Genomic DNA, 17293 nt, shown 5'->3' on the forward strand with positions numbered 1-17293 from the left:
TCATTTGCTTTTTGTCACATTCTTTAATCTGATTCGTTAATGGTCACTTTTTTGTTTGTTTTCCTTCAGTGTGTTGTTTAACTTATTAAATGATACTTCATCAATCTGTGTAGAGTTTTGTTACCACATTGATCAAATGTAACTGTAAATGAAATCATCCTAATTGATGAAAACCTTAAGGATCGTCCTGGTGGCAAGACATACACAATTCTTCTGGTACATTTAAAATGATGAAGATATTATTTTCTCAGCTTTCTAACTAAATTTTACCTAACATGATTATACATTCACTCAGACCCAGTAAAATTACTTAAACATTTCATTGAATAAACTTCATTTTCTTTTTGTTTTATTTCAGAATATTGTACTAGGTTGATTCCCTCTTCAGTAAACCCGAGTTACTTAGTAATGTATGTCTGTGATTTGCACTGTAGATGGCAGTATATCATTTCTATTAGAATGTGTAACTTCTGTAGCATTGTTAAAAGTTTATTTGACTAAGATCAAAATATTTATTTTGTGGATTAAAGAAATATTTTCCTTTTGTAAACTTAATTGGAATTTGCAATTTATGTATCTTGTGAAGAAATTTGACACCTGGATTTGGGGAGGAAAAAGCAAGATAGGAAACTAAAAGAAAAAGAAACATTATTTTACACTGGTAAGGCAATGTGAGTAAAATGAACTCATTGTCCATCTACATGGCTCAGCTTTTTTTCTATTTACCATCTGTTTTCCATTTGGAGAAAATCTTATCCATGGAAGAATTAAATTTAACATAGTTATATATTTTGGATTTTGAAAATAAAATGAAACCTATGTAGATGAACCTCGATTTTATAAAGGAAATACATTTGAAGTGCTTATAAAAAGAAAGAGTAATTGGTTTATTGAAGATGTCATGCCTCTGTTACTACTTGAGAATGGAATAACTTCTGTCTAATCATAAAAATTGTAATGCCAATATTGGTACTTTTTCAAATTACTGTATTCTCATAAAGGTTTGCTTTTGTCCCATTAGTTGGTTGATCGTGTTTTTGATGAAAGCCTCAACTTCCGAAAGATTCCTCCATTAGTTCATTCTAAAACACCAGAAGGAAACAACGGTCGATCTGGTGATCCAAGACCTCAAGCAGCAGAGCCTCCTGATCACTTAACAATTACAAGGCGGAGAACCTGGAGCAGGGATGAAGTAAGTAAACTATAAATTTTAACATATGGCAGAAAAAGCATGTTCCATAAGTGAGAAAAGGAGGAACCATTCAGTAAGTAGGGCTGGGGAAAAAGTGATTCTCCTTAATGAATGCAATGAAATTTCACCATGACGTCACATCATATACAAATAATTATGTCACTTAGAGGTTAGCGAAAATAATACTGTAATTGTTTTTTTCTCATTTAAGTTCATGAATATGAATTTAGTTCTTAAATTCGTTCTCCAAACGAATTTAGAACATGAAGCATGTTCCGTAAGTGAGAAAAGGAGGAACCATTCAGTAAGTAGGGCTGGGGAAAAAGTGATTCTCCTTAATGAATGCAGTGAAATTTCACCATGACATCACATCATATGCAAATAATTATGTCACTTAGAGGTTAGTGAAAATAATACTGTAATTGTTTTTTCTCATTTAAGTTCATGAATATGAATTTAGTTCTTAAATTCGTTCTCTAAATGAATTTAGTTCTTAAATAATGCATAAAAAACTGTAAAACTTTTACTTAAAAAATATAGACAAATATCTTTCAATATTGTACTAGGGAGTGATTTCTTAAGAGAAACACAAAGTTTTGGCCTTAGAAAATTGATACACTTGAGTATATTAAAATTAAGGACTTTTTCTTTATTAAAAAATAAAGAAGGTAGAAATACAAGTTACAAACTTTTGCAAAACATACACCCTGTGAAGGATTAGTATACAGTATATATAAAGAACTCCCTCCAATCAATTAAAAAACACAATAGAAAAATCTGCAAAAGACATGAACAACATTTCACCAAAGAGAAAATACCGAGGTGGGCAGATCACCTGAGGTCAGGAGTTTCAGACCAGCCTGGCCAACGTGGTGAAGCTCCGTCTCTACTACAAATACGAAAATTAGCCGGGCATGGTGGCATGTTCCTGTAATCCCAGCTACTCAGGAGGCTGAGGCAGGAGAATTGCTTGAACCCGGGAGGCAGAGGTTGCAGTGAGCTGAACCCACACCACTGCACTCCAGCCTGGGTGACAGAGTCAGACTGTCTCCAAAAAAAAAAGGAAAAGAAAAAGAAAATACTTAAGGCCTACAAAACATGAAGAGATGTTTAACTTAATGAATATTCAGAGAAATGCATGTCAAGACTACAGTGAGATTATAATCATTCAATTGTTGGCACGTTAAAAAGTCTTAAAATGTTAAGTATTGGGGGAAAGGTAGATACATAGGCTTTCTTATGTGTGGTTGGTGGAAGTTAAGTTGGTGCCGCTGCTCTGGAAAACAGTTTGACACTATCTCCTAAAGATGAAAATAAAGACATCACATGATCTAGCAATTTTCTTGCTAGTGTATGTACAAGAAAAACCCTTTCCCATTGACAGTAGAAGTTACATTTATAGTAACATTGTTGACAGTATCAAAAACTTGGAAACTGTTTACATCAGCTGAAAAGTGAATGTATAAACTGGTATATTCCCAAATTGAACAATAATAGAGTAATAAAAAACTCAAAGATATAAATGAGTTTCTTCATAAAAGAATGGTTATTTCAAATACTACTGTGGAAAGAGGTGATTTAGGAACAACACACAGAGGTGGTATAGGCTTAAGGGCTGGGTAGAGGAATAATGTAGAAAGAAACAGTTGACAAGAAGAGAGTGATCATAGATTAATATTTGTGGATCCCTGGATTTAGGAATAGGATCTTGAGATTATTATGTAAGAATATATATGTTTCTCATGGTACTGAGTAGAAAAAGATCTACCTGGTGGAAAAGTATGCAACTAGGCCGAAAGTTACAATTGAAGTATACTAAAACGTTTTACAGCATACTTGATCTGTCCTGGCCTAATAGTTGATTTGTTCTTGGTATCAGGAAAAGGGCCTATTCTCTAAACTTACTCATACTCATTCTGTCCTGCTGTCTAGGAAGACAGATTTCTCCAAACATAATAGAACTATGTGGAAGAAGTTTATGTTTTTAAAAAGAATGGAAACATCTAGACTGATAGTTATCTCAAGGTTGATATCAGGAATTTATTTAATACTTTGTGACAACAAACTAAACTTCATGAGCAAAGAAAAGAGAAATATCCTATTCTGTGTTGCAATCTTTCCTTAGACTCTCCTGCCCTTTCTCATGCCTTCCTAATTTGTATATGTCTTCCATCCTTATTTGATTGTTTTCTTAAGGCCCACAGAAACAATTTTGCTTATTTATCCTTTCCTTGAGAATGTTATTTTTCACAACCTAAATAAACTTTTATTACCCACTAAATTCAAATCCTTGTTGTTCTGAAGTTAGTTCACATTTTTCCATTATCACTTCCTTATTTATGCCACTCATCAATGAACTCTCTTTCGTTAGAAATTCTTTTTTTTTTTTTTAATTTTGAGAGGGAGTCTCACTTTGTCACCAGGCTGGAGGGCAATGGTGCTATCTCCACCCACTGCAACCTCTGCCTCCAAGGTTCAAGCGATTCCCCTGCCTCAGCCTCCCGAGTAGCTGGGACTACAGGCACACACCACCATGCCCCACTAATTTTTGTATTTTTAGTAGAGATGGGGTTTCACCATGTTGGCCAGGATGGTCTCAATCTCCTGACCTCGTGATCCACCCGCTCCAGCCTCCCAAAGTGCTGGGATTACAGGCGTGAGCCACTGCGCCCGGCCTCATTAGAATTCTTACAGCACTGAATCCCAAAATTTATGTGAACGTCTCTTCTTGTTTTGTAGGCCTTAGGCTTTCTGATAAAACATGTAATCATATTCCCTGTATGTTACCGTCACCTCCCCCAGTGGTCTTTAAACGTTTTTGCCATCTAGGGCCTTATTTTCTGTTTTCTTTCAGACTCTGGATATAATACTGACAATATAAGGAGCTCATTTTGAAACCCACGTCTAGACTCAAATTTTGTCCTTTTTCTACCATGCTTCATTAGCTTTGCCTTTCATGATTTGGCCTTAGGGCTTGGCAAACTTCAGCCCATAGGCCAAATCCAACCTGTCACTTGTTTTGTAAAAGTTTTGTTACAACACAGCTGTGTCCACATGCATAATTTGCTCGTTATTTATGGCTGCTTTCACTCTGCAAAGGCAGAGTTGAGGAACTGTGGCAGAGACGCTATGTCCCTCAAAGACTAAAACCTTCACCCTCTGGCTCTTTACAGAGGTTGGTGACTCCTGGTTTTGCCCATGCATCTCAACTGGAGTAATAGCAACACCCAGTATAAAAACTTACTATTTTGCGTAAATTTTTAAAAACATATCTTTCCCACTAGACTCTTTGCTGGAGAACAAGGATTGTACTCTTCTTGATGTCTGTATTCACATTACTTAGTGAAAGAATAAATAATAAATTTAGTACTCTAAGTTATTTGTATCTTCTCTTTTATAATTCATTTATAAGTAAGAGAGACAGGATCCCAATAGTAAATGAAGATAAACTGAGGATAAAATGGATTGTGTTTGGAAACTGATATGACCAAAATAATACAGAAACTTTGACAAGTTATTTAATAATAGGAACTTTTTTGTTAATAGTGTTTCTTTCACTTTCTCATTTTAGTTACATATTAATTATATTCTTCATTGGTTTATAATTAAAATAAGCATAAATACTAACTGCCCCTAACTATAGTGACTTGTGACTGGTGATCCCAGTAGTTATACAATACAGGGGTAATATTTTAATATCTACTTTTTTCTTTGGCTGTTTCAGGTCATGGGAGATAATCTGCTGCTGTCATCTGTCTTTCAGTTCTCTAAGAAGATAAGACAATCTATAGATAAGACAGCCGGAAAGATCAGGTACGTGTACATATAGCTTATTTTTTTTTTTTAACTTTAATATCACCTCACTTTGCTTTTTGTTGCTTTTTCTCAAGGTTAAAAATGTATCATCAGAATGAATGTGCTTACCTTTGGAAAAATTTGTCCCAAAGTAAATATCTGTCCAGTACTACTGTATAACTTTAGATTTATTGCTAATTCAAAACATAGACTTACAGATTTTATTCAACAGTACTTCAGAAATTCATGCTGCTATTGCTTATTTCTGATTCCTATAATTAAAATTTAAAATGTAATGAAACAGTATTTGAACATGGTTTGTGAATTGTAATATTCCACACAAATATAATTCTATATTGCTTATATATTGAAATAATATATTTTATCAGCATTTGATGAGTACCAAGAAGCCATTAAATTTTTTCAAAAACAATTTCAAAAGCACTATTTAAAAATTAAAGTATTCTTAAAAACAGTCTATTTAACTTAAAACAATCTGTTTTAAGTTACTGTAAATGAAGTTCGCATCATCTAGAAAAATTGAGAAATTTAGAAGGAAATGTAGAAAGTTGGCCTATATAGGTAAATTTTACTTGGCATGTTAAGAAACAGAAAGAGCTTTCCTTTTTTCTTGAGCCTGTACCTTAAAAGGTGGCCGGGCGCGGTGGCTCACGCCTGTAATCCCAGCACTTTGGGAGGCCGAGGTGGGCGGATCATGAGGTCAGGAGATCGAGACCATCCTGGCTAACACGGTGAAAGCCTGTCTCTGTTAAAATTCAAAAAAATTAGCCGGGCATGGTGGCGGGCGCCTGTAGTCCCAGCTACTCAGGAGGCTGAGGCAGGAGAATGGCGTGAACCCGGGAGGCGGAGCTTGCAGTGAGCCGAGATTGCACCACTACACTCCAGCCTGGGCAACAGAGCAAGATGCTGTCTCAATAAATAAATAAATAAATAAATAAATAAATAAATAATTTCTTAAAGGTGTACCAGACTTTCTCTTCACTTTATTGCCTCCTAAAAGAATATTAATTTAAAATTCCTTATGTTAAAAGTAATGTATTCTGCACTGTCTTGTCCCATTTTTCTATTTATTTTAAAATGTGTATCTTTTTAGCAAAAGTAACACATGAACATGGTTTAAAAATATAAATATTCAAGAAAAATATATATTATATCTAATAGTGGGTGTGTTTCCCCACTCTGGGTTCATTTCTTAAAGGTTTATACAAATATGATCATATTTTATCTACTTTTGTACCTTGATCTTTTCTCTTAATTAGATCTTTACTTTCCCCAAAGAGTATGAGTGAAATGTATTGACAGACCCCTCCATATTTGATTGGCATATGAGGCGTGCTGCCTTAGTGAAAAAACAGCTGAATCTGGGTGCAGTGGCTCATGCTTGGTAATCCTACCACTTTGGGAGGCCAAGGCAGGTGGATCACTTGAGCCTGGGACTTGGAGACCAGCCTGGGCCACAAAGCGAGATTTAAAAAAAAAAAAAAAAAAAAAAATTGGCTGGGCATGGTGGCACATGCCTATAGTCCCAGCTCTTTGAGAGGCTGAAATGGGAGAATCACTGGAGCTCATGAGTTCAGAATTACAGTGAGCCATGATCATGGCACTGCACCACAGCCTGGGTGACAGAGCAAGACCCTATCTCAAAAAACAGCAATAGAATGTTTAATGTTTGGCTTTTCGTAAAGAGTACCTTGTACATATAAATAATGTTGAAAGTGTTTTTAATGACTACCATTACGTACCTAATCCATTGTTTTTTAAAGAGAGTTTACCTGTATCAATTCCCATATATTCTTATGAATTTTAAATAGACTTAATTTTCTACAGAATAATATTTTAATATTTACTTATTAACAAATAAGTATTAGGTACATTCTAGGCACTTTATAATTAGACATTGACAAAACAAAGACCCCTGTTCTCATGGAATTTACATTCTATATCATGTAAACCAATCAGCTTGTGTTAAGTTAGCTATTTCTGCTATCTACACATGATTTGACTTAATTTCATTATTTCACTTGAATATTACCTGTATTTTACTAGTCACATTTTCTATTTCCACTTGAAGCCCAATAACCTGCATCAACTTTTTCTTAATACTAAAATCACTGGTTACATTGATGAGATAAAAAGTATAATAACAATATTAATTTCAGGTATAAATTGGAACCTTATTAACTAAAAAATTTTAAGGCTTATGATTGATTTTAGAGAAATTAGTTGCATGCTGTTTATAAATACCACATTTTATAAATCCTGATAGGGCTTATAAATGAGTCCATTGTTTTTCTTTCACTCACACTCAGTCGTAAAGTAATTATCACCCTATTATTGTCTTATGTGAGATATAGTACACGTTTTCCCCTAGTGACTCCATCATTCCCAGGTTTACTTCTTCACAAGTAAGAGAATCTCCTTCACCGTGCAACCCATTCACCTATGATTTACTACTATATCCTATGGCCAGAGACAAATGAAGTCCATCATTCCCTGGGGTAAAGCCTAACTGAAATTTGTAGGGAAAAAAATTTTAAACTCAACTTACTAGTTTTTACACATGAATAAACAAATCTGTAGGCCTCAATCACACAGCTGCTTATTAATATCATGATTTGCCTCACGCATTCATTGTAGTTAAATGTAATATATAATCATTATCATTTTTATTTTAGTTCCACTAAAATTATTTTCTAAAGCTGGGGCATTATGGAAAGATTATTAACCAAAGAAATAAACAATGAAATAAACATTGGTTAAGATCATCTTATATGGCAATAAAGTCTCCAGACTCATTCATTCATGGAATGATTTTTGACGATATGTTATTTGTCTAGCACTGTTTTTGATGTCCTCACATTTGAGTGTAGAGGGCAGGTAAACAGGTAATTACAGTTCAGTGTGTTAAGGGAAATATAAGATGGTTACTATGGAAGCCCATAGCGGGCACTTGGGAAATTCAGAGAAGGGCTCTTAGAGAAATTGCCATGCAATTTAAGTCCTGAATGATGAGGAGAGGAGTTAGTCACAAGCTACGTGAAGTGAAGGGGCCAGAGTATGGTAAGAGATGACACTGGAGAGATGAAGATGAATCTGTTTTGGCAGAATTTGTTAAGGAGTTTGGATTTTATCATTAAAAACCATAGGAAGCTAATATATCCAATATGGGTCCTCTTGATGCACCAGTGTTATCCATAAAATATCATGAGAGTCTTGTATGGTCATGTGGCTTGCACCTGGAAAACCCTGGAGTCTCCTTACCTATAAACAAGTACACCATGTTTTTTCATCCTATCTACTGAAATACAGGTCTTCCATCCCTCATAACTGCATTCTTAACCACTTATTCATTTATTCAGCAGATGTTCACAGATTATCTGCCCTGTACCATTCTCTTCCTTACCACAGAGCAGCTTTCCTACATTCTGTAGTCTCCCCCAAAGAAAAATGTTTTTTGTAGCTTTGACATTGAACTAAAATTGAGAACAAAGAACACATTGCTGATGGATTGATGAACTGTATTGTCTCAGAAAGTGACAGAATTTATAAAGTTTAAAAAAGGATTCATAAAAATGCCTCAATAAAGTTATACATAAATACTGAATGTTTAATGTATTTGAATTGCCTTCAGTTTGAGTGTTGAGTTTTACTACGCATAAAGCACCATGGCAGGCCTTATGGAAGGTAATGAGGATAAAACCATTTCTATTATTAAAGAGTTTCCAGTGTAGTTGGCAAGGTGAGACACATATGCAATCAGCTATTGTACAAGATAGCATATAATAGATTAGTGCTCAGTTAGAGATATAAAGGCAAAGGAAGGATGACTTTCACCTAGGATGATTAGGGAAGGCTTTGGGAAGAAGATATTATTCAAAGGTAGGTCTGAGTTGTGATAACCAAAGCTAAGGGGTAGAGACCTGGGCCTTCTGCATGGAAAGTGCCAGGGTAGTTTGAGAATTGACTCGTCTTTAAGCTTTGTGTCAGGAGTTATAACCTCAAATGTCTACTGGGGTTCATCCCAGAGGCATGCGTATGTACATTGTTCATACAATGTCTGTGGAATCAATTTTTAAATATTTATACAGGAACTCCTGTTGTACAGCATTCTCATTGCGTTCCATGTGAAAATGACCCCCTTAGGTTGTGTAGCACGGCCTTACATTGGTAGGCTCTCAATTCGCAACTCCGCGTTTGCATGTTTTAAGGTATAGTACTAGAGAATTGGTTATGGCTCATAGGATAGCAGCCTGAGACTTCTGTGTGTTTGTTTCCCTAAAACCAGTGGCTTTATCAAAAGTATTTTAACTTAATTCTTAAATTATTGAATGAAATAAGCTTTGGAATTTTATGTATTTTCATGCTAAAGTTTAGCTTATTTTGAATCTATAATGTAATCTGAAGATCACTTTGAAAGCTATGATTTTTTCAGCTTAAAATTGATGAGGACCTTCAAACAAAAACAAGTTCTGATCATTATAGCCTGGTCTCAACTAACTTCTTGGTCTGATTTTCTGATTCTCTAGTATTTAAATATTAAATATTGTAGTAAATATTATAGTGAAGTTTATTTCATAATGCCAAAATGACAAATTTGGCTTCTTAGATCTGTTCTATTATATATTACAAATTGTTTTTTGTTTTTTGTTTTTTTGTTTTTTGTTTTTGTTGAGACAGGCTGGAGTGCAGTGGCATGTTCACAACTCACTCACTCAGTGCAGCCTCGACCTCCCTGGGCACAAGCAATCCTCCCACCTCAGCCTTCTTAGTAGCTAGGACTACAGGCATCTGCACCACACCTGGCTAATTTTTTTGTATTTTGTATAGAGACAAGGTCTTGCCATGTTGCCCAGGCTGGTCTCGATCTCCTGGCATCAAGTGATCCACCCACCTTGGCTTCCTAAAGTGCTAGGATTACAGGCATGAGCCATTGTGCCTGGCCAACAAACTGATTTTAAAATAAACCTTTTATTTCTTCAGGGGGGCATTTTTTTTTTCAGGGGCAACCCATGAAAAACCGATTTTCACCAAAAGTGAAATGTCTATGGTTTAACAGTTTTAGATCCACAAACACTATACTCCGTAGCCATCCTCTGGAAAACTTCACTGAATTTTTAGCACTGTGTGGCTAAACAAAGTCTTTCTCTATTGTGTAAGTCCATTATAGTTCTAAGTTGGTCCATGAAATAGTCATTATTTCCCTATTTTCCCTCAGTCCTAATGCTGCAAGAACTCTTTTACAAGAACATAATAATTTAGGAAAGATGGCTGGCAAGGGTGTTTGTTTTTTTGAGTTTAGAAAATTTAATAAGTAGGCCATAAGAATATTCTTATACCAGATTCTAGACGCATTGCCACCTTAAGCAAATGTTCCAGACTTGATGTGATGTTAACGAATTTCATGTTTTTAAATAAGGTAAGTCTGGCATGTTGATCTTTGAAGAAATGCCAGCACAAATATTAACTTAGTTTACTACTTAAATGCTGATCAGCTTGCAGTAGTAATAAATTTACATGAGGTTATGTAGTGTTTAAACTAGATTTCCAGACTTACTGAAAAAATTTTAAAAGAAACCTAAAAAACTAGCTAGTATTTACTTCTTTCTAAAACTGCTGAATCATGTCTGATAGATTCTAAAGTGTTAGAAAAGTGTCCCACATTTGAAAGACACATCAAAATTTTGTGGTCCTTTATTGTATAAGTTATTTGATGTTACGGTAATGATAGGATAATTATCTTTATTGGCAATTGTTTTTATCAAAAGAATAGCATCCTAATTCCTAATAGGTTATTATGTACAAGTATACTAACACGAATTAACAATTTTAAAAGCACAGTAAGTACTCCCAATTTTCGGTCTTTAATTAATGTACACACTTTTCTTGATCAATAAGGTGCTTATTCCTGTATAAAGAGGTCTTAACAGACACAATTGTTTATACCTAATTCAACCTATTTTCATCTCACTTATTCCTATACTGCATATATTCTGTCTGAATAAAATTGCATTTTCTTTATAAGTGACAGTTACACAGTCTTTTCTCCTTATACCCAGGTGATACATGTTGTTCCAAGATACCCACTGGATGCCTGACACCACAGCTAGTTCTAAAACCTCATCTGCTGTGTATTTTCCTACACTTTAGCACAGGCATGTACTGTGTATTTTCCTACACATACATGCCTGTGATAAAGGTTAATTTATCAATTCGGCACAGTAAGAGATTAACAATAGTAACTAATAATAAAATAGAACATTTGTAACAATATACTGTAAAAAAAAGTTATGTGAATGTGGTCTTTCTCTCTCTCTCTCTCTCTCTCTCTCTCTCTCTCCCTCTCCCAAAATACTGTAATAGTTTCAGACCATGCTCGACTGCCACTAACTAAAACCATGGAAAGAGAAACCGTGGATAAGAGGGCATTACTGTATTGTAAATTATAAATATTAAAGTTTTAAGGTCATAACATCATTTTCATTTGTTTTATATTTTGTTTTCAATAAAGAATAAGATAAACAGTAAAGAATTTATGCAGGTATTAATAAGCATTCAATTGGAGCTCATACACATGAATTAATTGGTACTGTTGGCTTAGTATTTTAATTCTCAGTTTATGCAGTGGTTGGTTTTTTTTCTTTGCGTACCTTTGAAAAGATACATTGCTTTGGTGTTATTAACAAAAAAGTAATAGGTTTTTAAAATGTAAAAAGTTATATGCTTATGTTTTTTTGATTTATAGAATATTATTTAAAGACAAAGATCGGAACTGGGATGACATAGAAAGCAAATTAAGAGCCGAAAGTGAAGTCCCTATTGTGAAAACCTCAAGCATGGTATAGTAATTTTTCTTGAAGATTAAAACATTTTAATAGAGTTTTATTTTAAGGAAAAGACCCTTATTTTTGAGCTATTCGTTGATTTGCTTTTTCAAATGAAGATATAAATGCAAAATTTTGGGAAATTTTATTTCTTCTACTGACTCACAGGTTTAAAATGTTGATTGTTTCAAAGTTGCAGAGGGTATGAAGGAGGAGCCTTTTGTGTTTCTTCCTAGTATATATTGTTCTTGTAATAATTAAACATTAGAAACATGAAATTTTTAAAGAGAACCAAATTTAACATGAAAATATTAAGTTGACGTAAGTTGTTTCCGTTTACTTAATATAATGCTTATCTAATTTTTAAAAGAATTTGTACAGATTTTCATTGCTCAGAATATAATATTGAGGTTGCAGTTTATATGTTTTTACAAAGATAATTTGAAGGCATTTTTACATAGTCATTGCAAGGTTGATTAATAAGAATTTTAAAAAATCTTTGTGGCCAGGTACTGTGGCTCACGCCTGTAATCCCAGCACTTTGTGAGGCCAAGGAGGGCAGATCACTTGAGGTCAGGGGTTCAAGACCAGCCTGGCCAATATGGCGAAACCCTATCTCTACTAAAAATACACAAATTAGCCAGGCATTGTGGCAGACGCCTATATCCCAACTCCTTGGGGAGCTGAGGCAAGAGAATTACTTGAACTTGGGAGGAGAAGGTTACAGTGAGCCAAGATTGCGCCATTGCACTCCAGTCTGGGTGACAGAGTGAGACTCGGTCTCAAAAAAAAATCTTTGCTTAAATAGTAGTAAATGACTTTAAATTTTTCATCTGCTACAATCATCTCATTGAAAAAGTTATTCTATTTCATTTTAATTTAAATATTTTAATTTGAATCTTGTTTACTAGATATCATAATTATTTCGTATCATGTTGCTATTAATGTAGTAAGTACCATGTAGATAATACTAAGTGTTCCAAATAAAGTGAGAGTGAAATTCGCTGCTTGTAAAGTGATAACATTTAGCTAAAAGTAGGCTATTTTTTGTTATTGCTTTCCCTGCAGGAGATTTCTTCTATCTTGCAGGAACTGAAAAGAGTAGAAAAGCAGCTACAAGGTAAATTTACTACTGAATTAAGTATAAAGAGCTAATAATTTAGAATAAGTGCCTTCTAAGTGGTATTTCTTAAAATATTCTTATTGTTAGGATATTATTTGATTAAGTGTAATGACATACATAAACTATAGAGTTCTACACATTCACATTACTCATAAAAAGGAATTTTTTAAACCCAGTATAAAAATTTAAAATATAATAAAGATATATGTGGGCATATTTTAGTTCATAGGTTTGACAATAGGCTAGATGTCACAAACTAACTGAAATTTTTTATGTATTACATATAAATAATATGTGAAAAATATATAATAAAGTTGTGTTAATTAGCATTATTTGTGTGATTTGACAATTCTTAAATTATGTTGGTGGTATAACCTGAAACAAACTTACATTCCAATAGAAATAATAGTTGCTTGGTTGACAAGAAATGAGTACATATTGGCCATAGAGACCAGAAGAGAAAGGAGAGAAGAAAGTGAAAGAGGCTGCCCTGTAAACTTTCACAGGGACATTGTTTGGTTTGTGTCAGAGCTGGATTGTGCATTAATGCCTATGTATGTCTTGACCTAGAAGTCCCCAGTGGTACAACAAGCAGGTTTCATAGTCAACTGCTAATTCTACTGAGTCTTTATTTATCAAATAATCGTAGGTACATATGTGGATCCTATCGGAATGATTTTTAACCTTCATTTAGCCCCAACACTCCTAAGGGTTATGGTACACCCCATGAGTAAAAGTGGCTTGCTAACACAATGCCTGTTAGCTGGTAGACTGGGGGTATACTTTTAAAAGTCCCTTCTGCATGATTCTTACATCTATGTTACTTCCTTCTCCCAACTCCCTACTCTGCCCAATGCCAAACTGAAAATCACAGCCTGAGAATTTTCCATGTCAACCCAAAGATCTTTTGGATTGAAAGCTGACCTTTAACTGACCCCTCCCATACAGGCAGCAAGTCTGTTTGGCTTTGCAAGCTGCCCTGCGATATTAGTCTGTAGGCTTGAGGGAACCCCTGTATCTCAGTGGTGTATACAGCTGATACCCCAGCACTCTGGCCAGGCTAAATTACAATATTCTGTGGTAGCATTCAAAGTATGCTGATGTTCTTCTGGCCTCTCCAGCCTTGAGGTTGCTCTGAACCCTGACTTAGCAGCTAATACCTCAGTTATCTGAGTGATAAATTGGGTTTAGATGTTTATTAAAAATCATATTCAGTATTTTCTCTGTCCTCTCACAATAATGAAGACAAATTTCAACAAGATTTTTCTTGAATTCCACATCTTCAAATACCAGACTTACAAGGCTCTGAAATGCCCGTAAGTGACACATCAAAGGACCCAGAGAAGGTATTCAGGGCTGGGTAATTTACAATACAGCTACAGAATAACTACGAATGGAGTTTTAAATATAATATTGGAAGATTAGCCACGTGTAAGATCACATACGCGCTGATAGTTTATTATCCAAATCATAAACAGTGTTTATATGTGAATGTAACTGCGTCTAGAATTATTTCCTTTTCCCGCCCTTTAGCAATCAACGCTATGATTGATCCTGATGGAACTTTGGAGGCTCTGAACAACATGGGATTTCCCAGTGCTATGTTGCCGTCTCCACCGAAACAGAAGTCCAGCCCTGTGAATAACCACCACAGTCCGGGTCAGACACCAACACTTGGCCAACCAGAAGCTAGGGCAGTTCATCCTGCTGCTGTTTCAGCCTCAGCTGAATTTGAGAACGCTGAACCTGAGGCTGATTTCAGTATACATTTCAATAGATTCAACCCCGATGGGGAAGAGGAAGATGTTACAGTACATGAATGACTTTCTCTTGATTGTTGAAAAATCATTACCTGTGGAATGACTAGGAATATTGGAAGCAGCATAGTGTTGACACACAAAACAAGACAGCTTGGTCAGCTACAATCTTGGAATCCCTGTCTTCTTAATTTTATTTATTTATTTTTGACGTATAATGTAGTATATCAATCCTTTCAAACCATTTAGATAACCACTTGATGCACAAATAGAAAAAAGCAGATTGTGGCAGTGTCGCCTTTTGTGGTTTTATGATTTTCAAATTGAATTTTATGATTACACCCTTTCCCTTCATAGATCTTTTTTCTTTTTTTTAAGCCATGCTGTGACCTACAAGCAAATTAAATAGCCAACATTTCTGAATCCCTATGTCTCCTGTGCCAAGCTGCTCTGAAATGGACTTCTTCATCTGTACAGATTTGTTAAACCATTCTATTTGCTTCTTAATAATAGGATTTATATTAGTACTCATTACCATTGGACACAATGACATAAGTACTCTCCACAGTAAAGCAGACCTTTCACAACAGTCACTCTGTGTCCTAAAATTTTCCAACTTAGATGTGATTTATATAACTTTGTTGATACGTAAATTGTCTTGGGGTTTACGGAAATTAACTATTATGTTTGCACTAAGATTTGCTGGGAGTGGTAGGTGGGCATATCTATATATCAATAAGGACTAACCGTCTTTTTTGTACATAGGAGATTGATAATACTGTATTTGTTTTAACCCCACAGTGTGTTACTCCACTTTCAAAAAGATCAATTTGGCACTTTTTTTCATTTTTTTTAATGGAAATAAGATTTGGTCTCTCATTTTAGGTTAAATGATAACTAGAAAGATTAAACTAGACAGATAGTTTAGGTGGAGTATATTTTTAAAACTCAGAACATGTATATTGGTCCTGTGTTACCAAGTTTATATGTGACAGTTGAAAAAAAAATTCCCTTGAAATGATCATGAGGCTAAAATTTTCTTCATTAGGGGACTTGGAGAACCAGTAGTTATAAGATTAGTTGATAGTTTCACTCCCAAGCAATGAATTGCTTCTGTGTGTTTCCCTGTAGGACTCAATAGTAAATCCTGTCTGTCATACACATTTATAAGGACCCTGCAAGACAACAACGACAAAGGCCTTTGGCCTGTGCTACTAAACAAGAAGCCTATGAAAAATTTCTTCTTTAAACTTGTTTTTTCTCTTTCCAGTAAGTTCACATTTGGATAATTTTAAAAAGAAAAGTAATTACCTTTGTGTTTCCAGAACACTATAATTGGGGTGTATCTTCATTCAGTTAAATATTATTAGTAGACCTGGATTTTCCCCCTTGACCCCATCAGTCTATAAAGGTTAAACTGCAACTTTTATGAAATGGTCTTTAATATTTCCACAATAATCCTGTGCTATATTTGTTTTAAGAAACAAAGTAACTCTATACACTTCAAGACTTTACAGGATTTTTAAAATCCTGTATTGTTGGATCAATTAATAAAGATGCAAAAAACTTTTTATAGAGATGTAAAAACAAAATTATAATGGATCTCCTATTTTTCTTTAAATTCAAAAAAAAAGGTAAATTAACTATTCTCCTTATAAAGCTAAATTCCCCATTCTATCTAATAAAGGAAGACTGAAAAAAGGTTTTAAAGAACATAAATGGAAAGATACAAATGCTTTGAAGGAATAAAGGAAACGTTAAAACAGGGTCAATCCATTTGAAGAAAAAGTTGGACAAATAATCAGCGTTGCTCCCTCTTTTATTTAATATTTGGGTACTGATTATATCCACATGGAAGTGGAAGGTGAGGAGTTTAGGAAAATATTAGAATCTACTCTGCTTACATTCTTGTTTAAGTGTTTACACAGTTTGGTTCAGTTATAAACATTTGGCCTTTTACTATGTTATTTTTATTTTGTATGAATACATTATCCTCCTTATTTATTTTTGTTACATTTATTACTTATGTTATTTTGTTATGCATTTACAACTCCATTTTTAAATAAAGTGTTTCTGGAACTTTATACAATGATTGTATATTTTATTTTACCATCTTGCTTGCTAATACTTCATCAACTTATCAAATGATTATAAACCATTTCCCAAGGCTTAGCAAAAGAAAGAATCCTCCAGTTCTATTAATATGCGGTTGCTGTGAAATCTCTTATTAGTTTGACTATTTAAAGAAAAAAATTTTCTTAGCAGATTATGATCAGTATAATTCACTTCGCTTAATGTCCTAAAGTAATGTGCATATACAAGGTCTTTATTTTTAACCAGCTTTAGATCATCAGAAAGCTTTATGACAGTGATATATTTAGGGAATAAAGTAGAAATTTAAAATACCTTTGTCATCTTAAATTTGATAACTATCAATTTATACTGTTTTTTTAATCCTATCACTCAAGCTCAAGAATCTTGAATGTCTCATTATTATTATTCAAAATTATAAGTTTCACAGCTTAACCTTTTGAGACTTTGTGTGTTCTGGCCCTTTTCTTATGTGCGTATCTATGTGTCCCAT

The 17293-nt window shown here is 34.3% G+C and overlaps 1 protein-coding gene across 13 annotated transcripts in view; it reads left to right on the forward strand.

The window, feature by feature from the left end:
* The window catches only part of CEP170 (centrosomal protein 170), a 131962-nt gene extending 115169 nt beyond the window's left edge, over window positions 1-16793 (forward strand). For 12 of the 13 annotated variants that reach the window (XM_030812593.1, XM_030812595.1, XM_030812596.1 and 9 more), the window contains 5 exons: window positions 1022-1192; window positions 4917-5005; window positions 11751-11844; window positions 12898-12949; window positions 14486-16793. In XM_030812593.1, coding sequence (XP_030668453.1) covers window positions 1022-1192; window positions 4917-5005; window positions 11751-11844; window positions 12898-12949; window positions 14486-14775 — 696 coding nt within the window. In that variant the 3' untranslated portion in view covers window positions 14776-16793. The remainder of the gene's footprint in view (window positions 1-1021; window positions 1193-4916; window positions 5006-11750; window positions 11845-12897; window positions 12950-14485) is intronic. The other variant, XM_030812599.1, reaches the window with a different exon arrangement.
* The last annotated feature ends 500 nt before the right edge of the window (window positions 16794-17293 follow it).

The sequence above is a fragment of the Nomascus leucogenys genome, chromosome 5 (assembly GCF_006542625.1).
Source record: "Nomascus leucogenys isolate Asia chromosome 5, Asia_NLE_v1, whole genome shotgun sequence".
NCBI lineage: Eukaryota > Metazoa > Chordata > Mammalia > Primates > Hylobatidae > Nomascus > Nomascus leucogenys.